General features: G+C 44.9%; 1 protein-coding gene across 1 annotated transcript; it reads right to left on the bottom strand.

Annotated features, from left to right (window-relative positions):
• Positions 1–143: 143 nt before the first annotated feature.
• LOC144596257 (melanoregulin-like) lies at positions 144–25508 on the bottom strand. The gene is made up of 5 exons (XM_078404475.1): positions 25440–25508; positions 8690–8852; positions 4994–5084; positions 1862–2022; positions 144–569 (listed from the first exon to the last, which is right to left on the bottom strand). Exons 1-5 carry the CDS (start codon positions 25469–25471, stop codon positions 492–494), a joined length of 525 nt encoding a protein of 174 aa, XP_078260601.1. The 5' UTR covers positions 25472–25508; the 3' UTR covers positions 144–491.
• Positions 25509–26173: the final 665 nt, after the last annotated feature.

Here is a 26173-nt window from a genome sequence, read left to right as displayed (position 1 = left end):
CAAATATACTTATAATGTTTAAAAGAAATTGGACAGGTAAATGGGGAGAAAAGTGTTAGAGGGATATAGCCATCTAAAGGCAAATGAGTCCAGCTCAAATAGGCTGCATAGTCAGTATGGATAAGTTGGGCCAAAGGCTCTGTTTTTGTGCTGAATTACTCTATGTCCTCAACCTCCATCTGATTTCCATGTGTATTACCTGAGGGGGCAGAGGGGATATCAGTGAGAACCAGTGTGATTCACCTAAAGGTCGAGGGAAAGCCCTGTAGCTAGCTGGTAGTTGGTTCCTTAAATGTGAGAAAGATTCTCACATTATAATCTTTGGGTAGCTAAAGGTGTCACACTTGTCTGGTCAGGGCCCTGGGCTGGAGGCGGTAAGTGGCAACATGATGAGCTGTGGTAGTTGTGGTACTTGAACAGAGTGGCCACATTCCTGGAATGTTGGACGGCTGAGTTCCACATACAGGCTTCAGCATTCCTGGTACGGACGTCTATTCATCATTTCTGGGATATCTCTGGCTTGCCTTCCAAAGGAAATCTTCGGCAGCATCGAGTACAAGCAACCGGTCCTATGGATAGCAATTCAGTTCATTAAAATACAGGTATCATTGGTTGATAAAGAGTTGGTATTCATCATACTCAGAGTGCAGAGGTACATGAGGACACGTGAGTCATGGTGGTGAAACCTGCTATAAAGCATTACATGCAAATACTACACAATCCATTTCCTTTCTGTTGCAATGTTGGAACTATAGTAGTCAATTTTCACACAAGAAGGTCCAGGAAAGAGTAATGAGGTATTTGAATGTATATACACTGATCAGCCAAAACATTATGACCTGATGAGCCAAAACATTATGACCCAATGTGCTGTTGGTCCTCCCTGTGCAGCCCCATACGCAGCAGGGTGCGATGCACTGTGTATTGTGACACGTTCCTCCCGTGACCACCATTAACATTTTCTGTGACTTGTGCCACAGTAGACCTTCTGTCGGTTTGGACCAGACGCGGTAGCCTTCGTTGCCCTCGCGCATCAATGAGCCTTGGGTGCCCCAAACCCTGTCGCCGGTTTGTGGTTTGTCCCTCCTCGGACCACTGTCGGTAGGTACTCACCACTGCTGACCGGGAGCACCCCACAAGCCTTGCCATTTCAGAGATGCTCTGACCCAGTTGTCTGGCCATAACAATTTGGCCCTTGTCAAAGTCGCTCAGGTCTTTACTCCTGCCCATTTCTCTTGCATCCAATATATCCCACTCCTTGACAGGTGCCATTGTAACAAGATAATGTTCACAATGTTATTCACTTCGCCTGTCAGTGGTCATAATGTTTTGGCTGAATGGTGTATTTATATTACCCAGGAACACAGAAAATGGCAAAGCTTCCTTGCTATTCTACAAAGTAACACCAATGTAACTGATACTTCACATGTGCCTGTGCTAGGACATTGTATCATCACGTAGGGATGAACAAACCTAATCAACTACTTTAGGGCTAATTTGTCAATTACTCGAACCTGGGCCTTTGACGCTCTTTTTAAATCTTCTTTCCCTCTGACTCGCCTACTTCCAGTCAATACTCGCTCTCGCTGCTTCTGGCTGCTGCTTCTCTCAGCCCGTCACGGAAAACCTAAATTCATAAATTCATAAGTGATTGGAGCAGAATTAGGCCATTCTTAGTATTTTCCAAGGTCGACCTCGTTTTCCTATCAGTGAGTGGCATTTCTAAATAAGGTAGAAAATGGGGAAGGAATTTGGCTTTTATTTGGCACGGTATTTAATGATAGAGCTTTCCTGTTGCACATTTTAAAGCAAAGTTTTGAGGACTTCTTCAGTTCCCTTTTTTATAATGAGAAGCACTCACCAGTACAAAGAGGTATCTCTCTGGCACCTGGCATTCATTCAGGAAGATGCTGGTCTCCTTGGTCAGTCGCTGAAGCATCTCCTGAGCTGGGTTCAGGTTCTGGGAATGGATTATGCTTGATTTTGTCACTGCCAGCAAGGTGCTGGCTTCATTCTGAAAACCTGAAGAAAGAATGAATTAAAATGAAGGCCAAGAGGAAATCCCTGCCCTTCCACTCTGTTCTGTCACTCAGTTAAATCTGGCAGTTCTCGAACAATGCACTTTAACATTCTCATTAGTTCAATATCATTAGTTCCTTTTTACTCAACAGGTATCTATCAATATCAGTTATTATATATTGAATTCACCGCTCCTACCCTTGGGAATTTGGGCTGAGAGAGTTTGAGATTCTACCAGGTCTCCTACCAGAGGACAGAGGAGTGGCAGGGGACAAACTTCCCCTGGGCCAGTGTGATCAGCTGGCAACTGGCAAGTTTCTGGAGGGCAGTGGATCAAGTAGAGGACAGGGAGAATGTGCTGAGAGAGGGAGGGGGGGGGGGGGGGGATACAAGACTGAATAAGGTAGTTGCTGGGGAGGTAGGAAGACTGAGTGAGGGGATTGAGGATAGATAGGGAAGTGAAGGATGGGGTTGAAAAAGTGGCTGCGGGCGAGATCTTGGATGTGTGTGTGTGTATATTGCCCCGGTCTATCACAAGTACTGAACACCCCACCTTCAAAGGGATCTAAGGCGTTACTTCAAATAAGCTGTGAATATCATCAAAGACCCACATCATGGTCACATTTCCCATGGTTAATAATAGGACTGCTGATCTTCTTAATACTAGGAGATGACTTGGCAACCATTTCAAAATCTTTAGATGCGATTAAACACAAATGAACTCTGAATAGTGAGGAGGATAATGATAGACTTAAGACGATGTAGACAGAATAGTCGAATAGTGATTCAACACAAAATATCAATTTATTTTAGGAGAAGGAAGAAGCTACAAAATATAACATTTAGTGTATAGGAACATAGACACCTGGGTGTATATATGCACAAAAACCACTCAAATTCCTCTCTAACTTGGCTAAAGCAAAACCCCTTCTTCCTTCTTTTGTGATGATCTATTCCCCAGTTCTATCATTACCATTCACCTCAAATGCATGGATATCTCTGCATTTATTGTCGAAACTTAAATGTTCCTGACAGCTAATGGTCAACCACATTCATGTCTGAAATCACATGTAGGTTAGACTGGATAAAGTTGGCAGATTTCCTTCCTGAAGAACATTGGTGAACAAGATGGGTTTTCATGACAAACCAGTAGTTTTATGCTTATCATTAGTGGGACTTTAGTTTTAAAATTGTCTGGATTAATTTAAGAGAGGTGATTGCATGGGTATTGACAAAGATCTTTAACCTTTTTCTAGCCACAGGTGAGGTGGTGAAGGAATGGAGAGTAGCCAACGTGTTGCTTTATTTAGAAAGGAAAGTAGAGATAATCCAGGAAATTATAGGCTAGTGGACCTCATGTCAATGGTAGAGAAACTATTGGAGAAGATTCTTTGAAATAGGATGTACTTGCATTTGGAAGAGAATGGGTTAATTAAGGACAGTCATAAATTTATATTCATAAGTCGGAGGATCAGATTTAGGCCATTCGACCCATTGAGTCCACTCTGCCATTCAATCATGGGTGGTCTATCTTTCCCTCTCAACCCCATTCTCCTGCCTTCTGCCCTTAACCTTTGACACACTTACTAATCAAGAACTAGTTCATCTCCACTTGAAAAATACCCAAAGATGGCATTCACAGCCATCTGTGGCAAAGACTTCCACAAATTCATCACCCTCTTTAGTTAAAGAAACTCCTCGTCATTCCCTTTCGAAAGATACGTCCTTTTATTCCGAGGCTGTGCCCTCTGGTCCTAGACTCCCCCACTCGTGGAAATATCCTTTCCACATCCACTCTATCCAGGTTTTTCAATATTCAGCAAGTTTCAATGACGTTCCACCTCATCCTTCTAAACTCCAGTGAATACCGGCTCAGAGCCATCAAACCCTCATCATACATTAACCCAATCATCCCTGGGATAATTTTCGTAAACCACCTCTGGACCCTCTCCAATGCCAGCACATCTCCCCTCAGATATGGAGCCCAAAGCTGCTCACAATATTCCAAATGTGATCTGACCAGTGCCTTATAAAGCCTCAGCATTACATACCTGTTTTTACATTCCAGTCCTCTCAAAATAGATGCTAACATTACATTTGCCTTTCTTACGACTGATTCAACTTGCAAATTAATCCTGTACCAGCTCTTCACAGTCCCTTTGCACCTCCGATTTCCAAATCCTCTCCCCATTTAGAAATAGTCTATGCCTTTATACCTATTAGGGTCAGGTCATGTCCAATGACCTTGATTGAGTTTTTTGAGGAAGTGATGAAGGTGATCGATGAAGATAGGGCAGTGGATGTTGCCGACGTGGATTTTAGTAGGACATTTGATAAAGTCCCTCACGATAGGTTGATCCAGAAGATTAAGATGCATGGGGTCTGTGATGATTTAAGTCATTCAGATTTGGCTTACTTATAGTACTCAGAGGGTTTTAGTGGAAGGATCTTATTCTACCTGGAGGTCTGTGACCAGTGGAGTTTTGCAGAGAACTGTGCTTGGATCTCTGTTGCTTGTGATTTATATGAATGACTTGGACATAAATGTAGATGGCTTGGTTAATGACTTTGCAGACAAAACCAGAATTGATAGAGTTGCAGACAGTGAGGAAAGTTGTCAAACTATGCAGTGGGGTATAGATCAGCTCCAGGAATGGGTGGAGAAATATTAGGTGGAATTTAATCTGAGCAAGTGTTGCAAGGTTTTGCAACTTGGATGGTCGAATGTAAGGGGTAAGGAAAAACAGTTAATTGCTTAACCCTTAACACCACTGGTGTACAAAGGGATCTGGGGCTGTATCTGTATGTCCCTGAAAGCAGCAACACAAGCATAGAATGGCAAAGAAGGTGTATGGTAGGCTTGCCTTTGTTGGTTAGGGCAGTGAATGAAGATTGGACATTTGTAGTTTTACTGATGACCTCTTGTAATTTGCTGCAATCCCTCTCCATCTATGCTCGGCAACAAGAGCCATACCTAACTCTTCTAAGATCCGTTTCCAGCGGTTCTCCAGTTGTCTTCGAGTCTGTCGCAGAGTGTGTATGTCATAGTTAAGTTTCTGCCATTCCTGTTCAAGAGACAAAGGACATTGTCTAAGCCAATGATTCACCTTCAACAGAGAGAATAAAGGGAATAATATCAAGAATGAACATGATACAACGTATCACCATGCAAAAGTGGGATAACAAGAACAAGTGTGAATGGGTGATCAGTGGTAGGCATGGACTCGGTGGGCCGAAGGGCCTGTTTCTATGCTGTATCTTTCAATCAATCAATTAACTGTAGACTAGGTGACCATTTCACCATATAGTTCCACCAAGGCATTCTGGATCTCCCGGTTGCTGACCATTTTAAGTCCCCTTCCCATTTCCATACTGACTTTCTGTCCTGTGTCTCCTCTATTGCCAGAGTGAGGCCACATACAAACTGAAGGAACTGCACCTCGTATTCTGCTTGGGTAGCTTACAACCCAATGGCATGAACATTGAATTCTCCAATTTTAGGTCACTAGCCTACAAACACCCATCATTTCATCTCCTTCCCTACCCCCCCCCCCCCCCCCCCTTCCCTGTCCCTTCTGGATGTGCATCCATATCTTTCTTTCCATTTCGCCCTGTCTCTTTACACCTATATTCTTTCCCCTGGCTTCAAATTCCTTTCCTGATCTCCTTATCTCACACTTTTTGTCTCCTTTCATCTCTGGCCTTTGACTAACCATCTGCTTAACCCCCCCCCCCCCACCCCCACCTGTAATAACCTGTAACTTGCAAGACTGTCCCTCCCAACCCCCAACACAACCAGTCTGAAGAAGGGCCCCAACTTAAAATGTTGCTTATCCATCTTCTCCAGAGATGCTGCCTGACTCCATCAGGTACTCCAACACTTTATGTATTTTTCTGTCACCGGGAGAAAACCCATGTGGTCACAGGGAGTACGTACAACTTCCGTACAGAGCACCCGTAATCAGGATCGAAATTGGGTCTCTAGTACTGGAAGGCAGGAACTCAACCACTTTGCCACCGTGCCGCCCTATGGGACCTCGCTGTGGGACCTTGCTGTGATTAAACTGGTAGCTGTATATATCAATAGACAATAGACAATAGACAATAGGTGCAGGAGTAGGCCATTCAGCCCTTCGAGCCAGCACCGCCATTCAATGCGATCATGGCTGATCACTCTCAATCAGTACCCCGTTCCTGCCTTCTCCCCATACCCCCTCACTCCGCTATCCTTAAGAGCTCTATCCAGCTCTCTCTTGAAAGCATCCATCGAACTGGCCTCCACTGCCTTCTGAGGCAGAGAATTCCACACCTTCACCACTCTCTGACTGAAAAAGTTCTTCCTCATCTCCGTTCTAAATGGCCAATAGGTGCATCTTTGCTTGTAAATACACTTGGAAGTTGTGCAAGGTGCAAATTGTTTTGCTTTTAATTTTGCAAACCACTTTGGAGATGGCAAGGCAACACACACCACATTGGATCTATAATGTAAAACCCACAGATTTGTTGTGGATTGTTAGAGTTTTCAAGAAGCTGTGAGCTGTAAGAACATAGAACAAAGAGTGGTGCAGCACAGGAATAGGCCCTTTGACCCACACTGTCTTTGTTGACCATGCTGCCAATTTAAAGTGCTCATTTGCTTGCATGTGGTCTATATTTCTCTATTCCCTGCCTCTTTGTGTGTCTGGCTACATCCCTCTTAAACATTACTATCCTATCTGCTTCTACTACTTCCTCCAGACACCTACCACTCGCCGTGCAAAATACTTGGCCTTGTAAATCTCCTTTTAACTATCTCCCTCTCATCTTATTTGACAATTCCACCATGCGGAAAAGACTTACGGTCTACTTTGCCTATGCCTTCCATAATTTTATATCTTGCGTCAATTTGCCCCTCCAACAAACTTCCAAATGTTGTAATTTCTGGGCTCGTAAATCCCATGTAGAATGGTGAAATTAGTTTGTTTGTCTGGAGGCAAGCACGTAGTCCCTCATTACTTCCATTGAATCTGTGACCATTTTTCATTATGTTCGGGGGAGATACTGAGGTAGAGTTGTTCAGGGCGATGCCAGCAGGCAATTGTTCATGCAAGAGGCAGTGAAAATTTCTTCGATGGGAAATAATCACTGACGTCAGCCTATAAAATAGAAACATCCTGTAACAGAGTGAAATGGTTTGGCCAAAAATAGCCCACTAGTGCTGCGCATTGATGGGTGTGGTTATTTCATGTTCATTCTACTTATGATTTTTCTAACAAAGAAAATTAAGAGTTCCTAATGGAAGAAAATTATTCTGTCTAGTTTTGCCTATTGTTCATAAGTTCATAAGTGATAGGAGCAGGGTTAGGTCATTTGGTCCATCAATTCTACTCCGCCATTCAATCATGGCTGATCTATCTTTCCCTCTCAACCCCATTTTCTTTCCCTTTTCTCACCACTGAAAAGAAATCGTTCAATCGTCTGATTGCTGGCCACCTTCAACTACCTGAAAATCAGAATGCTTCAAGCCTCCCCCCCCCCCCCCCCACCAACCCCCCCCCCCCCCCCCCACTTCTTACGACCAATGGCTTTGAACAAGTTGAGTTTTTCCTACCCCATTGCAGGTATCCATCTTACTGCTCTTACCCAGCAGCTCAATCTCCACTGCAGAGCCGAGCACATAAATTCATTGCAATAGTAATGGAGTGTTGCTCTCTCTGACATTCAGGTGAAAACCTCAGCCAAAGTCTAGCACATTCTCAAGTGGGTAGGAAAGGCATTCGGTGATACTGTTTCAAAGAACAGCAGCAAAGTTCTACCAAGTGTATTGGATAATATTTCTTTCTCTCCCAAATTCACTCAATAAACCAATATTCCCCTGCTGTTTTCTGTGTGCAAAGTGGTTGCACAATGGTTATCCATTAGACATTATGGACGTTACTGAAGAGTGGAGAGATGATATGTAAATGCTCTTCTTTCCTTCAACATATGGAGTTTGTTGGTGTCTACTAGTGAAAGAAGGGTAAGAATTATTTGATGAAAGCATCTTTCATAAATATGTACTTTCCCACCTCAGAGGAACTAATCCCCCTATAACTATTTTGGTTCCATTTCTAAAATCCCCCCAAATTCCCTCTTTTCATGGCATCTTCCTGTGATGGTGTACGTTATTCCATCTTCACTTTTATGTTCTCTCTACCCTCTGCAAAGGGTCCTAACATTAAAACACTTGCAACAATTTCAGATTTAAATCACTGCTATGAGATTTTCAGCAAGAATCCTGTCACTTCCATGTATTCCTCATCTCGACTCTTTTCAGTGTCTCTTTATATGTGATCACTTTTCTCGCACCCAATCACTTTAAAATGTATCCTCCCCTTCCTTTCAACCGATTCCCTGTGTTCCTCTCCTGCCTTTTTACTTGTTAAAAGCAGGATGAGTATCTAATTTTTTCCAGGTTGGATACAAAGTCCGAAACATTAACGGACGCTGCCTGACCAGCTCAGCATTTCCAGCTTTGGCCCTTTATATTTTTATGGTCATTTATCTGACGGGTGAACAGGATTGCTTGCTTTCATTGTCTTTAGATGGCTCTGAGCCTGGAACACTTTCATCCTTCAATAAATTAACAATAGATAAGTTTGTGCTCATTCCTTCATTTGTTTCTGTTCCCAGGTAACGCAAGCTCACATACCTCTGAACCTCGATCTGCTTCCTCTCGCTTGTACAGCAGATTCAACAGCTCACGATCGTCATCTGCTTGAGTGTGAGACGAATCACAAGGGGAGCTCCACAAATTCCTCTCAAAGTCCCTGGGGCTTTCCAATGCACGGTATGCCATGAATGTTTTGCTGCAACTGTTTTAAAATAAAAAGTGCCTGAGCATCATAGGAGGGCAAAAACAATAGATTTTCTTTAGTGCACCGCTAGATCACAATGCAAATTGTCTCTCTTGCCTTGCGTCTTTGAGACATCCAAAAGTATTAGTTTGTATCTATTCCCTTCAACTGAATTGAAAATGATCTGCCTTCCATTTACTTTGCTTATTATGTACTTGCATGGTTTAGCCAGTGTCTGTCAGGCTTAGCTTATCGTGCTCTTGCCCTTGGAGTAGAAGGTTGAGGTTTCAAATCCCATTCCATTTGCATGAGTAAAAAATCCTGTTGACACTCCCGTGCAATTCAAAGGACGTCTTATGGTGTTGGCTATAAAATAAGATGTTAAATCAAGGCCCTGCCTGGCCTTGAAGGTGGTCTGGCCTAAAACCTGTCTGGTCAGTGCAATCTTCCATTTAGCTGTGCCTTGCCACACTACCTGTCCTTCAAGGAAATTTCTTCAGGAGAACACCTTTGACTACAAGTCCATCAGCAGTGGTGAGCATAAAATGACCTGCAAACCTTGTGGGTAAACAACATGATGGATCCCGTGGGATGGTTCCCCGAACAGACAGTCAGAACAATTGGCGGAATGCCCCATCACCAGAACTCACCACCACCATGCAACAAGACCTCTCGGTTGGCAGTGAGAAGGACCCTCCCTGTCACATCCTTTCTATACAGTCAGCATCTCGCCCTCAAGTGCATGATGTCTTCGAGACAGTTGGAATGAGGATGAGGCGGTCGCCTACCTTTTTGCGCACAGTAGATTTGCAAAGATATGGAAAAGGATGCTAGGGCCTTGTCATGGTTTTGCGTGGTGAAGGACTCTCTGATCTATGGGCTGTTACCAGGGACACACACACAGACAGACATCAAGAAGTTCAGGAAGATCATCAAGTCGGTGAAATGTGTTCTTTGGTCTGTCAAAACTTGTTTGTCTTCCAGTACAATGAGATGGTCAAAAAGGAATGCTGCCAACTGACACCATCCAGGCTGCAGGAATCCATGCTGATGGATGCACTGACGTTATGTGCAGGGGGTGCAAAGGTTGTGTGGAAGGACTACACACTACGGACCTTTTTGCCATAGGACATTGCTGGGTCCACGGTAAAACCATTTGGAGGTTGTATCGTCAAGGAGGACTTTGTAAATGACGCCTAAATATGGTGACTGCATATTTGTGGATTGTGCAAAAGAATTTCACTGTGCTGTGCATACGAGATGATAAAGAACTATTGAACCATTGAGTGGCAATGGAGCTTTGGGCACACACAATGCTAACACAACAATCTGTAGAACCAATAACACTATAAATGTGCAGACTGAACGACACTGTGGATGTTGAGAAAGTCTTGCACTGCTTTGTATGTGTGGTATATATTTTTTATCAATAAGGTTTATGTTTGGTTTTGCAGTGCAAGGAGATGTTCATAAGTGAAATTTGCTGACTGGCACATTCAAGAGTGCAGGAATTTGTGCTGAGGGACGCACTGAAGCTTGGTGCAGCCAACACAAAGACTTTGGGGGAAGGACCACAATCTAGGCTCCTGCCATCACTGGACACTGAGAGGTTGTGTTCTGTGTAACAGCCTCTCAAACACTTCATAGGCCAATGGGGTTGAGAGGGAAAGATAGATTAGCCATGACTGAATGGCAGAGTGGAGTAAATGGGCCAAATGGCATAATTCTGCTCCTATGACTTATGAAATTATGAAGGTATCACAAAATGCTGGAGTAACTTAGCGGGTCAGGCAGCATTTCTGGAGAGAAGGAATGGGTGACGTTTCGGGTCGAGACCCCTCTTCAGTCTGAAGATTTAAACCAGCATCTGCAGTTTTCTTTCCTACCTATGAAATTATGAACTTATGTATTGTTTAAAAGCAAATATGAGTGGTGTTGATGCATTGCAAATAATGATGTACTGATTTGATGGTACAATGAGTGTAAAGGAAGATGTGCACTGAGTGTATTGAATTTCCTGTACAAATTATTATGGGAAAACAATATTTTTGAAAATAAATCCTGTGAGACCTTAGATGAAGAGCCGAGGGGAAATGCGATACTGGTCAATATATATTTTAACACTAAAAACGGGCTATTTTCTGTTTGCTGCCCATGGTTGCTGTGCGCTCTATATCTCAACAGTCATTATGCAGAACTGCAGAAAGTTATGAAACATCTCGAAGTCCTGCAGCTAATTAGTGAGTAACCAACAGTGAGTTTCTTTAGTGGAGAACCATCTCCAGGATGAATAGTGTAAGAAAATAACTGCAGATGCTGGTACAAATCGAAGGTATTTATTTCACAAAATGCTGGAGTATTATGTCCCTTTATCCCGCCCACCTGACATCAGTCTGAAGAAGGGTCTCGACCCGAAACGTCACCCATTCCTTCTCTCCTGAGATGCTGCCTGGCTTGCTGAGTTACTCCAGCATTTCGTGAAATAAATACCAGGATGAATAGTTGTGTGCATGAAAGATATTTTCAAACTAACCAACCAGCCATTGTTACAGATATCAATTACAGAATGACTGCTTCTACTGAACTAAAAACGTTGATCGTTTGATTAATCTTAGCTCAACACACAAATGTACAATCAGCTCACAACACTTAATTAAGGTAGGATTAAATTAACTTTCAATGGCTACACTTACATTTGTACCTGTTTGTCAGCCACCAGAGGAAGAATGTCCTTTGCAACAGCCCTGGTTGGTTGGTAAAAGATAAAGTACTCTGAATGCAATTGGCAACAAATCACAGCATGAAGCAATTTGTTTCTGCAGTCACCTCATTAGGGCTAATGTAGCCAATATAACTTACAGGGATGTTAATAAATGTATTGAGTAGTTGTTAGCACAATTAGCAAATACACTTTGACGATGGCTATGAGATATTATATTTTGTGGGATCAAGAAGGATGGATGATCATGGTAGTCGGACAGGATGGCCTAATTCTGTGCCATGAACTTTGCAAATACCTATCATTATATGCACGTGTTTCATCTATTTACCACTGGTGAACCCAGCTCTTTTGAGCTGTTTCTGTGATACCTTGTCAATTTTTCTCAGGCTACAAATTTTCTTCAGCTTAGTCCAACTTTAGCTGTGGAGTAGAGTGATCCCTGTAAAAACCCATGTAACCCAATGAACTAAACACAACATGTGTTTACTGCTACCGTGGACCGCATTCCCCAATTGAAACCTACTTTCCCTGTATTCAAATAATCCTTTTCTCTCTCCCCAATAGAACTAGTTAACTTTGCCTTTGTCTTAATTGCTCCCTTATTGTGGCATCATCACCCTTCTCTCCACCATGACGAGTAATTTTACCCCAATGTAACTAGGGTACACATTTCTGTGTGACCCAGTTACTTCTACCTCCATTGTGATAGTTATTTCCCCCCCAATATACTTTGGCCTCCCATTGTGACTTTGCCACTTCTTTTCTCATTTTCCCCCTCCCTGTATTTCCTTCTATTTGGACCATTCTTCTTTCCAGAATATTATCCTGCATTGCTCTCACTGGCACTCATCCAAATTCCCCTGAATAATTCGCCACAATTGCTCTCTATTTTTGCTAAAATTGTTGTTTCTTATTGTTCCAAAACCTTCAATCCTCCAGGTGAAAACGCATCTTGCATTTCCTGAAACAGCCTGCCCCGGCTCCATGGCCCAGAGATGGTGGTTGTAATTTTACATTCTCGCCTCTGGTCCTTCTCTAACTGTGAACAGAGGATTATCAAAGGCCACACAGCCTGTTAAATGTATTAAAAAAGATTCATGGAACTCCCAGATCCCTGTTGATACTTAATTTCTAGAACAGCATACACTGTGTGTAAAGCCTAAAGGATTTGGGTCTGAATGATATCCTTCAGCTTAGTCCAACTTTAGCTGTGGAGTATTCACATTGGGGATGTATGTACTGGAAAATCATCAACAAATTGATTTTGAGAAAACAAACTATACTCTATTCTGCATTTACAGACCTAATTTAACCTGATTTTAATCACAAAAAAAAAACTTCACAATGCTCAGTTTGATGATGGAGATCACAATTCATGAAATTGTCAAGATAATGCGATGCAACTGTTTCTGCACAAAATAAATTGAACCATTAAGAATTTGTTACTCCCAGCATCAAAGAAGATATCAGATTGAGTTATTTAAGTCTTATAAATGAGGAATGGTTTTAGACTATGGAGAGTGCATGGGGATACACATATATAAGGAGCTAAGTGGAAAATGTTGTTGGCCAACTTAAATGATTTGTAGATTTGGAATTATTAAGTAGGGAGAGTAGAAGGATGGGACCAGGAGAATTTCAGGACCAAATGGAGGCGCCCTTTTTATAAAATGAAATGCATTAGATTTAAAACTGAAAGTAAGAGCTCCAGTTTCCACACACATTCCAAAGTGCAGGCTTGCAGGCTATTATAAATTGTTCCTAGTGTGTGTAGAATAGTGTTAGTGTGCAGGGATCGCTGGTTGGCGGGAACTCGGTGGACCGAAGGACCTGTTTCCACACTGTATCTTTAAACGAAATTAAACTAAAAGAGGTATGTTATGGCGAGTCTGAAGGCTTGTACTTTGTTAAAGAAGTTTATTGCGGTAGCAATATTCAATTACAAAGGATAACAACCGAGATTACAGACAACCATTAACTCAAACTGTTCACATCGAAGTTCTCTTCCCACTGACTGGTTTTGGGCGCCAAAACCACCACGTGACCTTGCTGGCCAATCCGAGGGTTCGACTCTCAGGACCAATCCTTATGGTCGCTACATGACGTTCCCCAGAACCCGAGGTACGGAATCTAGCAGGGAGCCGGATTTCGCGACCAGAACGAGTAAGGAGAGGGGCTGCAGGAACCACAGGAGCAGGAGGTCCCGGGTCGGAGGGAATTGCAGGAGGACGGCCCCGTCGAGGGGGTTGACCGGCCAGGACAGGACGGTCCTGATCCAAGTGGGCAGGTTTGAGCCTGGACACAGAGATGAGCTCACTCCTGCCTCCAACATTTAAGGTGAAGGTGACCGTTCCTTTACGCAACACGCGGAACGGTCCTTCATAGACCCTCTGCAATGGGGAACGATGGGCATCTCTACGCAGAAACACAAATTCACAGTCCTTCAAGGCAGGCGGTTCATGCACCATGGAACACCCGTGACGTGAAGTAGGAACCGGAGCCAGGGAACCCACTCGCGCCCGGAGTGATGCTAAAACCGACGGAACCGAGGGCTGCTGACCAGAGGACTCTGGAAGGAAATCCCTGGGCACTCTGAGTGGCGAGCCATATACCAGCTCCGCAGACGAAGTTCCGAGATCCTGCTTAGGAGCAGTGCGGATGCCCAAAAGGACCCAGGGCAGCTGATCCACCCAATCAGGGCCGTCCAGCCGCGCACTGAGGGCAGACTTAAGTTGTCGGTGAAACCTCTCCACGACCCACTAGCCTGTGGGTGGTATGCCGTGCTCTGCTGCAATCGGGAACCGTACAGCTCCGCAAGCGTAGCCCAAAGAGTAGAGGTGAACTGGGACCCCCGGTCGGTGGTAATGACGGACGGAACACCGAAACGGGCCACCCAATGCAGGGCCAGGGCCCGGGCACAAGAGGCGGCGGAGGTGTCGGACAACGGGAAGGCCTCCGGCCAACGGGTAAATCTGTCAACCACCGTGAGTAGGTGAGTGTAGCCCCTAGAGGAAGGTAAAGGCCCAACTAAATCAACATGAATGTGGAAAAAACAGACCTCAGGAACCACAAATTCCTGCACAGGAGGTTGGACATGCCGGTGAACTTTAGAGGTCTGGCAGGGAACACAGGATCGGGCCCAAGCGGCTACCTGCTTCCGCAGGCCATGCCACACAAACCTAGCGGCTACTAAGGCAGAGGTGGAGCGAATGGACTGGTGCGCCAGCCCATGAATGGCATCAAACACCCGGCGCTGAAGGGCGGCTGGCACCACCAGCCTGGGGTGGGGGAGGGAAACATCACACCAGACTTTTGTACCCGCAGGCCCGCAAGCCACTTGGGCCAACTTCAACCCCGAAGTGGTGGACTGGTATGCTGAGGCAGTGTCTGCCAGGCGCTGTGACTCCGCAAGCTCCTGGAAATCTACCTCGCATTCCACCGCTGAAATTGGGGAAACGGCTGGCCTGCACAGGGCATCAGCAACGGCATTAAACTTACCCGCGACGTGGCGGACATTGGTGGTAAACTCTGAGATGGAAGTCAGGTGCCGCTGCTGGCGGGCCGACCATGGGTCGGACACTTTTGAAAAAGCAAAAGTCAGCGGTTTGTGATCAGTAAAGGCCACGAACGGGCGGCCATCTAGAAAATACCTAAAGTGGCGGACAGCTAAATAGAGAGCCAGAAGCTCCCAATCAAAGGCGCTATACTTCAGCTCAGCCTGATTAAGCTGTCGGCTGAAAAACGGCAAGGGCTACCAACTGCCACCAACATGCTGTTCCAAGACCCCTCCCACTGCCACGTCCGACGCATCGACCGTCAGGGCCGTGGGGGCGGAGGAGCTCGGGTGGACGAGCATGGTGGCGTCTGCCAGAGCCACTTTAGCTGCCTCATAGGCCGTCTCGGCCGCAGCGGACCACTCTAACTTGACAGGCTTGCCCGCGAGACACTGGAAGAGCGGACGCATGATCCGTGCTGCTGCCGGCACGAACCTGTGGTAGAAATTCACCATGCCCACGAACTCCTGCAACCCCTTCACCGTGGTGGGCCGAGGAAAGGCACGAACCGCTTCCACTTTGTCCGGCAAAGGGGTGGCACCGGCCGAGGTGATCCGGTGACCTAGGAAATCAATTGAGGAGAGACCAAATTGACACTTTGAGTGGTGGATGATGAGCCCGTGGTCTTGAAGCCGCTGGAACACGGTTCATAAATGGACCAGATGTTCTTGCTCCGAGCGACTGGCGACCAGGATATCATCCAAATAAATAAAAACAAAAGACAATTCCCGACCAACATGGTGCATAAGTCTCTGGAAAGCCTGCGCCGCGTTTTTCAACCCGAAAGGCATACGCAACCATTCGAACAACCCGAACGGAGTGATCGTGGCAGTCTTTGGTAGTTCTTCCGGATGCACAGGAATCTGGTGGTACCCCCGCCCCAAATCAATTTTGGAGAACACCATAGCACTTTCCAGACTAGACGAGAAGTCCTGGATGTGTGGTATGGGGTAGCGGTCTGCAGTGGTGACGGCGTTAAGACGCCAGTAATCTCCACATGGTCTCCACCCCCAGATGCTTTGGAGACCATATGCAACGGAGAGGCCCATGGGCTGTCAGAACGACGGACAATGCCCATTTGTTCCATCTTCTGAAATTCTTCACGCGCCACCATTAATTTGTCCGGCGTCAATCTCCGGGCCCGAGCGAAAACGGGGGGCCCCTCGGTGGAAATATAATGGACAACGCCGTGCTTTGCAGAAGGGGCGTCAAAACGCTGAATGAGTAGCTCCGGAAACTCGGCCAGGACCGCAGCATACGGGTCGGAGGCCGCGACAACGGCCTGGACAGTCGGGCTGGGTGGGGTGGCGGCCGGTGGAGCGGCGGGCTCATCGCTGCTAGCGGAGGATCGAAGGCCTTTACCTCGGACATCGGCCACTAGCGAAAAGGTCCAGAGAAAATCTGCGCCCAGGATCGCCTGACCGACTTCCGCGATGATAAACGACCATTCGTACGTGCGGGTACCGAAAGCCAGACATTGCCCGCGTATCATACGTGCGGATGGTGCTACCGTTGACCGCGATGAGGGTAGGCCCTCTCTTACCCGATCGGGCTTCGAGGTCGGTCGGCGGTACGATGCTTACTATGGCTCCTGTATCGACTAAGAACTCTGTGTCTGTGAATCGATCCACGACGTAGAGGCGTCGGTTCTGGCCAATCGCAACTGCCTCTATGTACGATCGGCTGAGGCATTTCCCGAGAAAGTTCAAGGTGAGCGGCAGTTGCGGGCTTCTCCACCCCATCTCAGATGATAATAACACCAGCCGCGCTTGTGCGGATACTTTTGGCGGGGTTTTGGAGAAATGGCGGGAGTCGCGGCGCCATCTTGGTGTCGCGGCGGGCTGCCTAATGGTGCCGAGACCCTGTTGATGGAACTGTACTTTCGCGATTTTGACGCCATGAGCGCATCGGCTTTCTCCGCGTATGCCACGGTGTCCTTGAAAGAACAATCCGTGAGCATAAGCCTAACGTTTTCTGGAAGTTGCTCCCGGAATGCCTGCTCGAACATGAGGCAATCCTTGTGCCCGTCTGCCAGCGCCAACATTTCGGCCATGAGGACGGACGGCAGCTGATATCCGAGATCTGGTAGATGCATAAGCCTCTCGGCTCGATCATGCCTACTGAATCCGAAGGTTCGAAGCACGAGTACCTTCAGCGCCTCGTATTTGCCATCTGCCGGAGGGGAGGTGATGAACTTCATCACCCGCACGGACGTCTCAGGGGGTAGGGCACTGACCAGGTAATAATATTTCGTCTCATCCACCGAGATGTTTCTCAGGTGGAACTGCGCTTCGGCATGCGCAAACCAAAGGTGTGGTTGATGCGCCCAAAACGGAGGAAGATGAACGCTGACTGCGTTTAGCTGCAGTACGCCGGGCGTTGGAACCGGGTCAGGGGCGTCTTGTCCCTGCATGGTAGGTGATCGGCTAGATCATGTCGGGGTCACCAATATGGCGAGTCTGAAGGCTTGTACTTTGTTAAAGAAGTTTATTGCGGTAGCAATATTCAATTACAAAGGATAACAACCGAGATCGCAGACGACCATTAACTCAAACTATTCACATCGAAGTTCTCTTTCCACTGACTGGTTTTGGGCGCCAAAACCACCACGTGACCTTGCTGGCCAATCCGAGGGTTCGACTCTCAGGACCAATCCCTATGGTCGCTACAATGTCTTCATAAAGACCTATGATTGTAGAACTTGCTTCCTGGGATTGAGTCAGCAACCAATTGGAATCAGGTTTAAGTGATTGAAGTAAAGGAAATTTTGAGGGATGCCAGAAAGGATGTGCATGATTGGAACTATTTACTTTACTTTAGACTTTTAGACTTTGGAGATACAGCGTGGAAACCGGACCTTCGGCCCACCAAGTCCATGCCGACCAGCTAACACTATCCTACACACTAGAGACTATTTACCATTTTACTGAAGCCAATTAACCTACAAACCTGTACGTCTTTGGACTGATTAAAGTGCATTACTGTTAAAAAGAAAGATTTGGATTTACATGGAAACTTTTGCTTCCTTTAGCTTAGTTTAGTTTAGAAATGCAACACGGAAACAGGTCCTTCGGCCCACTGAGTCCGCACCTACCAGCGATCACCTCATATGCTAGCACTATCCTACACACTAGGGACAATTTACCATTTTTTACCAAAGCCAATTAACCTGCAGACATGTACGTCTTTGGAGTGTGGGAGGAAACCAGAACATCCTGAGAAAACCCACGTGGTCATTGGGAGAACATACAACCTCTACACGGACAGCACCCATAGTCGGGATCAACCCGGGTTTCTGGTGCTGTAAGGCAGCAACGCTACCGCTGCGCCACTGTACCGTCCTAGACTATAGCTGTATAGACTATAACCAACACCAAATTACCATTCCCATGAGGCATCTCCTGTATTCTGCTATAGGTGAATTTTGAGAGAATGGACCCCTGAATTCGCTATTTTGGATGATAAATAGGTTCTGATTTAGCTTGAATATTTTTGCAATTATCACAATTACCCATCTTTCATGTGATTCGTGTTGTCTACCAGCGATAAGGCGGTAATGTGAGTGTCAAACAAGAAAATCAATAATCTGCAGAGGAGGCACATGATAAAGTTGATCCTCTTTTTAATTTTGCAATTGCTAATTTCAACCGTTGATTAGGTATATGTGAGGAGCTGACATGACGAACTTCTCCCATGTGGCAACTACCCTCCACTGATCCTGCAGTCCTTAAAAGGGACCTACTACCTCCAAAAACCTCTGGGCTTGTTGCTGATTGATTGGTTATGTTGCAGTTAGACTGCTCGAGCGCATGGTTCTGTGGGGAGCTCTGTATTTTAAGGTGTACTTTAACGTCACCAAGATGTATTCATTCTGGAAAGATCTGCCTCTAAAGCCTCAGCAGGCAGAGGAAGAGAGCAGGGCTACTGTAGGATGTAGGAAGAAGTGAAGCCCACAGCAAATTATTTGGGTCTACCATTGTGTTAGCTTCAGTAAGGGTCAAGATCTGCCCCACAGTAGAACCGCCTGGTCAGAAGAGCAATCTGGCTTCTCAAGCAATGCTTCCATTGACTGGAGAACAATGGTGACTATTGGACATCAGTGTGTCTGTTGCATCCTGCGCAGCTTGAAACCTGAGCTTGACTCTTCCAATATCAGGGGACCATCATTTGGCAAAGTAGGAGAAGGCAGAGGAGCAACAAGGCAGGTTGTTATATGAGAGGCACTCTGGCTAATTAATCAACCCTGTTCATCATTTGCCCTGAATGGGAGGTATATGTTCTCAAAAAAATTCTGGACATCTTGCCTGATGGGAGAGGGAGAAGAGGGAGTGACTAGGGTAAGATTGGTCCTTTATACTGGTAGCCTTGCCAAGGCAGCATGAAATGTAGATGGAGTCAATGGAGAGGAGACTGGTTTGTATGATGCTCCATGGAACTAATTCCATTCTCTGGGTATTATTTCTACAATCCTAGTATATTTTTAGAGAACAGATGTTGGCTGGCTTGGCCCTAATACCTTAATAATAAGGTGAGGCTCAAATTTTAGGGTGCTCAGGGTAGTTAAGGAACTCATCATTAATTGCTTCCAGTGATTGCAAATGATGTTTTCCCCTTGTCTTTGTCAGAAGAAACCTTCCGCCTTATTGTCTTGAGGAGACTTGAGAGGTGAGCGGGTATTTTAATACATTTTAAATAGTCTGTGTTGTTTTGTATTATTTGCAAGCTAAATTTAATTAGGGATTTTCAGCAATGATAGGACTGAAAGTGATGTTGACTGCTTGCAAAGGTTGAGTTATAACATGGTTGATAGATTAATTATTTACTGTAGAATATCCCTGGTGTAGGTGATAGGAGCATTGTGGCAGAATTGGGGAGTGGGGAAGAAAGAATAAGTTACAAGGAAATAAGTGAAAGAATGGGAACAATGGGATTGCTCTGAGATCTGAGATTTGAAGGGCCAAATAGCTGATTCCTGTGTTGCAAGGAAATATGAGAAGTTTGGCTTCACTAGGCTTATTGAACATAGATTTGCTTAAATCTATATTTCAACAGATTTTCTGATTGCATTCTTTGACCATACTTGTTACGACCTATATTCAGTGAGTTTATCTCCGTCCAATATCCCACCCCTTAGATGGCCTCTAAGAACAAATCCGGTTCTCTTTTACTATTTAAAATTAGATTAGGGCGTGGGAACTGAATATTAATCCATGTCAGCTGCCAACTGGATTTTTACAGCTTATTTTAAGCAAAATAAAATATATTTTGTGTCACAATTTTTAACTTCCCAGGGTAATAAAAGTAAGTGCATTAAGAGACTGCAATTACGCCGCACGTATTCACCGGGGCTATAGAACTGGTAATCTGATCCACCAAGGCTCAGGGAGGCAGTTATATGGGAACACAGCCGCCCGCATGCCCCTCTCCTGAACAACCCTGTGACAGTAAGATCACCAGAAGGACTACAGCACTTCAAGATGGTGGCTAATCATCAGCTTCTCAAAATCAAATAGGGATGGGCAATAAACGCAATCTTTCCATCAACATCCTGATCCCAAAAATGAATAAACAAGGGAAAAATATGACTGAGCACTTGTTCTTAAAATATCCGTTTTTCACATTGGTTAGTTCTTCCAATCAGACTCTGTCTCATTCTTTTGCACAAGAGGCTTAAAAGATAATCCCCAATTGATTATACAATTCTCGTTCTTAATTGCACATGGATCAAGCCAATTAATTCCACTGTGAAGTGCAATTACTCTTTCAATATCACTGTACAGAAACCATGTTGGTTATTACAATCAAATTAACCCTTCAAAGGTGAGAATTAGAGGTACTGAAACAGATTATTCAGCCTGTCATTCTTCTACTCAGTATTTGAAAGTTTTATGCAGATATCTCCTCTCCCCTTGTTACCCCGACAGGCTTTAAAGTATTTATCCTGTTTCCTTTTGAGTAAAGTTGAATCTGCTTCTGCCACCCTCTCAGGCAGTACATACCCCCACTGTGCAGAATTATCGGTACACCCAATGAAAGGTTATTGACTGGAAACATTTACTCGATTTTCCTCTTTGTGGATGATGTTTGACCTGTTGGATTTTTATCACATCTCATTGTGTCTACACTTGATTCTTATCTGTCATTATTTCCTAATATTGAACCATCAAGAACGACCCCATCCCATTCCTCACTTAAATGAGGAATGGGATAGGGTAATGGATGAGATGTGATAAAAATTGTATAATCAGGATAGATTGTAATTAGGTGCTGAATGGGCTGGGAAATGTGACAATCTATGTTTATTTGATAAATTATGCATAAGGCAAAGAATATGACGTCAAATAAGATATGCAGTTGATTAGGAAATGGAGCCGCAAATTGAAATCAATAGGGAATGGCATACGTCATGAGGCAGAATAAGGGTCCACATCCCAAAACAAAATAATCAGTCATTGATCTCTTTCGATTGAGCTGTAGGCTGAGATTCCAGGCTGTTGGCAATCAGAAGTAGTCCATAGGAAACACACAGGGTGTATCATTAGGTCGTAGGAGCAGGAGTAGAATAGGAGCAGAATTAGGCCATTCAGCCCATTAAGTCTACTCCGCCATTCAATCATGGCTGATCTATCTTTCCCACCTAACACCATTCTCCTGCATCCTCCCCATAACCCCTGACACCCACACTAATCAAGAATCTATATCTCTGCCTTAAAAATGTCAATTGATGGCCTCCACAGCCTTCTGTGGCAAAGAATTCCACAGATTCACCACCCTCTGACTAAAGAAATTCCTCCTCATCTCCTTCCTAAAGGAACATCCTTTAATTCTGAGGCTATGACGTCTAGCCTAGACTCTCCCACCAGTGGAAACATCCTCTCCACATCCACTCTATCCAAGCCTTTCACTATTTGGTATGTTTCAATTAGGTCCCCCCTCATTCTTCTAAACTCCAGCGAGTACAGGCCCAATGCTGTCAAACGCTCATCATATGTTAGCTCACTCATTCCTGGGATCATTCTTGTAAACCTCCTCTGGGCCCTCTCCAGGGCCAGAGCATCCTTCCTCAAAAATGGTGCCCAGTCCCTCGGGACCTTTCTGCAGAGAGAGCTCTTGATCTCAAGTCCACAAACCAGGACAGAAGATCAACAGTCCAAAGTGAAGCTTGCACAGATACAGCAGTTTAATATTGTTCCAGCTGCTGCAAGTTCACCCCATCGTCTAACAGAGCCATGATTCAGGATTGGAGCTGACAAACATCTGCCTTTCGAGGCAACCAAAATGTCATGATAATAATTATTCAAATATAATGAGGAAAGAAGGACTAATTCCTGTGACATCCCCAGAGCCTTGGAATATCTCAGCATCATTTACAACCAATAAAGTACTTTTAGTTTTGATGAAAATATGGGGGTTAATTTGTACACAGTAAAGCCTTGCAAAAGTCAAATTATCTATATTGGTGAGATTGTTGACGAATAAATATTTCCAGTCCACCAAGAATAATTATTCGGTTCATCTTTGAAAAATGTCACGGGGCCTTTTAACATACAACTAACATTCAGATTCAGTCTGAGAGCATAAATGCGGCATTTGTCTTCCATACTATTCAGGCAGATCATACTATACATGAGTGTAATAGATAGTTCAAAAGAGAAAATAAACAGAGCGTAAAATATCATGTAAGACACTAAAAGATGGAGTAACTCAGCAGGACAGACAGCATCTCTGAAGAGAAGGAATGGGTGATGTTTCAGGTCGAGACCCTTCTTCAAACTAGTCAAGGGAAAGGGAAAAGAGAGATAAAGAACAATGAATGAAAGATATGCAAAAAAGTAACAATGATAAAGGAAACAGGCCATTGTTAGCTGTTTGTTGGGTGAAAACGAGAAGCTGGTTCGACTTGGGTGGGGGAGGTATGGAGAGAGAAGGAATGCCGGGGTTACTTGAAGTTATAAAAATCAATATTCACACCACTGCGCTGTAAGCTGCCCAAGCGACACTGTTTCTCCAATTTGTGCTTAGCCTCAATCTGACAATGGAGGAGAGGATGTCAGAGAGGATTCTCTTGAACTTCTACAGGTGTACAGTAGAGAGCACATTGACTGGTTGCATCATGGCCTGGTTCAGCAACTTGAATGCCCAGGAGTAGAAAAGACTGCAAAAGGTTGTGAACACTGCCCAGTCCATCATCGGCTCTGACCTCCCCACCATTGAAGGGATTTATCAGAGTCGCTGCATCAAAAAGGCAGCCAGCATCATCAGAGACCCATGCCATCCTGGCCACACACTCATTCCACCCCTGCCATCGGGAAGAAGGTACAGGAGCCTGAAAACTGTAACATCCAGGTTCAGGGCCAGCTTTTTCCCTACAGCCATCAGGCTATTAAACACTGCAACCTCAAATAAGCTCTGAACTACAATGGACTATTATTATAATTATTATTATTGCACTACTATTGTTTGTTTTATGTGTATGTGTATACATATATAATATATGCGTGTGTGTGTGTGTGTGTGTGTGTGTACTTGTGAATATGTGTATATATACATAATGAACTTTTTTTTCCCTCTCATTTGTCATATTGTTTCGTGTACTATGTCTACATATTCTGTTGTACTGCAGCAAGTACGAATTTCATTGTTCTATCTGGTACATATGACAATAAAACACTCTTGACTCTTGACCGAGGACAGAAATGTCAGTGAGGGAATGGGAAGGAGAATTAAAGTGTTTAGCCACTGGGAGAACAGGTGTCATGTTACAGCCACAGAGAAAGTGCAGATAAAAAGGTGCAATGGCCACAACATGGTAGATTGGAAGAGGCAGTGAACATTGTAGATGGAGTCAATGGAGGCAAGGATGGTTTGTTTTATGGACTGGGCTACCCACACGACCCTCTGCAGCTTATTGCAGACTATGGCAGCACAGTTGCCATACCAAGCTGTGTTGAATCCAGATAGGAAGCGTTCGGTGGTGCATCTGTACAAATTGCGAGTCATTGGGGACATGCCAAATTTCACTTGTCTTCGGAGGAAGTACAGACATTGGTGTGGTTTCTTGGCTATATTGTTGATGTTTTTGGACTTGGTCAAATTTTTGGTAATATTTACAACTTCATTCCCACTTTTATCAAACTCTTGAACTAACCTCTCCTATGCAAAACAAATAATGTGGACGGAATAGTGGCACAGCGGTAGAGTTGCTGCCTGACAGCGCCAGAGGTTTGATCCTGACTATGGGTGCCGTCTATAAGGAGTTTATTCACAAAATGCTGGAGTAACTCAGCAGGTCAGGCAGCATCTCGGGAGAGAAGGAATGGGTGACGTTTCGGGTCGAGACCCTGCTTCAGACTGAAGAAGGGTCTCGACCCGAAACGTCACCCATTCCTTCTCTCCCGAGATGCTGCCTGACCTGCTGAGTTACTCCAGCATTTTGTGAATAAATACCTTCGATTTGTACCAGCATCTGCAGTTATTTTCTTATACGTCTATAAGGAGTTTGTACATTCTCCCTGTGACCATGTGGGTTTTCTCCGAGTGCTCCGGTTTTCTCCATACTCCAAAGACATACAGGTTTGTAGGTTAATTGGCTTCAATAAAATTGTAAATTGTCCCTGTCGGATAGAGCTAGTGTAATGTGATCGCTGGTCGGCCAGGACACGGGGGGGCAAAGAGCCTGCTTCCATGCTGTGTCACTAATCTAAAGTCGAGAGCCTAAAGAATTCCCAATCTACCTTGGTGAGACCCTTACACTTTTTTAAAAAGTTTGCAGTTTCTCAGTAGCTGTCACCATATTCTGCACTCTGTTTATTTTCTTTTCGCATACCCGAGCTGTTCCTGCCTGGCATGATTTGCCTGGATAGCAGGGAAACAAAGCTTTTCACTATATCTCGGTACAAAGGACAATAATAACCCCATATCAATCGTGGACAAACAAGCATCGGGAGAGGGAGACAGAGGGAATCGATGAGGTCAGGACAACTATTGGATGAAGTTCGGAACTGCAAGAAAACGATCGGGTTAAGCCACGTTGTAATTTTCATCAATAGTTTAGAAAAAGCTGCATATTCACTTGAAAAAACTACGATAAACACACGAACAGATTTTAGAATCAATCCGACGTTTTCATAATCAAATGTAATTTGAAGATTAAGATTGAATACGTGGGAAAGAAATTTACACCTTCAATGTGAAGATTTAAATGGATAGCCCGGGAGAGTAGGTTAGTTTTCCTGGCGGCGAGGTGCGAGGAGAGTGCTGTCTCTCTCTCTCTCATTGTGTTGTTACCGGTCAGACTGATCTTGACCTTGACCTTGACCATGACCGTACCTGAGCAGCGGCTGCTTTGACGGAGCTGTCATGACACCCAGACACTCACAGCAACAGATCGACCACAAAAACTCCTTCGGTCCCATCGATTGCAGTTCGTCCAGAATTAAAATGCCTCGCTTTTAATTCTCCCTGCGCTGGTTGAGGAGGGGCTGCAATATCCAGCGGAATACGCCAGCTGGCAGGTTGCCCGAGCTGCCAGTTCTATGGGAGCTGCTCCCTTACCGCCCCACACCGACCTTTCTATCCTGGACCTCCTCCTTTGCCAGGGTGAGGCCACATGCAAACCCACATGGTGGGTTGGGGGTCACATCTCACATTCCGCTTGGGTAGCTGACAACGTAATGGCATGACATTGAATTCTCCAACTTCAAATAGCGACCCCCTCCCTACACTCACTCTCTCTTTCTCTCCTAACCCCTATCCTCCCCATCCCCACCCTAGAGCACTCTCGTTTCTCCCACCATCTCCCACTAGTCATCCTGCTCCTTCTCCACTTCTTCTTGCATTCGTCTCCCATCTTTCCCTGCAACCAGCCAGAAACCTGGATCAGCTTTCGCCTCACGTGCTGCACTGCACTGCACTACTTCAGAGCCAGGCACTGCGAGGCATGTGCAAAGGGAGTCACAGGGAGATGTTCAGGAAGATGCTCAGAGCATTAGAGGACTGTACCTTCATTGTAACTCAGTACACGTGACAATAAACGAAACTAAACTAACTTCAAGATTCTTGAT

The sequence above is a fragment of the Rhinoraja longicauda genome, chromosome 8 (genome assembly GCF_053455715.1).
Source record: "Rhinoraja longicauda isolate Sanriku21f chromosome 8, sRhiLon1.1, whole genome shotgun sequence".
Lineage (NCBI taxonomy): Eukaryota > Metazoa > Chordata > Chondrichthyes > Rajiformes > Arhynchobatidae > Rhinoraja > Rhinoraja longicauda.
The sequence above is the reverse complement of the archived record's forward strand: the minus strand, read 5'-3'. Positions and strand labels throughout refer to the sequence as shown.

Coding starts and splice junctions, on each gene's coding strand:
- LOC144596257 (XM_078404475.1), bottom strand. CDS start 25,471: ATGACAGCTCCGTCAAAGCAGCCGCTGCTCAG. Junction 8,853..25,439: donor TCAAAGCAGCCGCTGCTCAG/GTACGGTCATGG, acceptor ATTTTAAAACAG/TTGCAGCAAAACATTCATGG. Junction 5,085..8,689: donor AAGCAGATCGAGGTTCAGAG/GTATGTGAGCTT, acceptor TCTCTTGAACAG/GAATGGCAGAAACTTAACTA.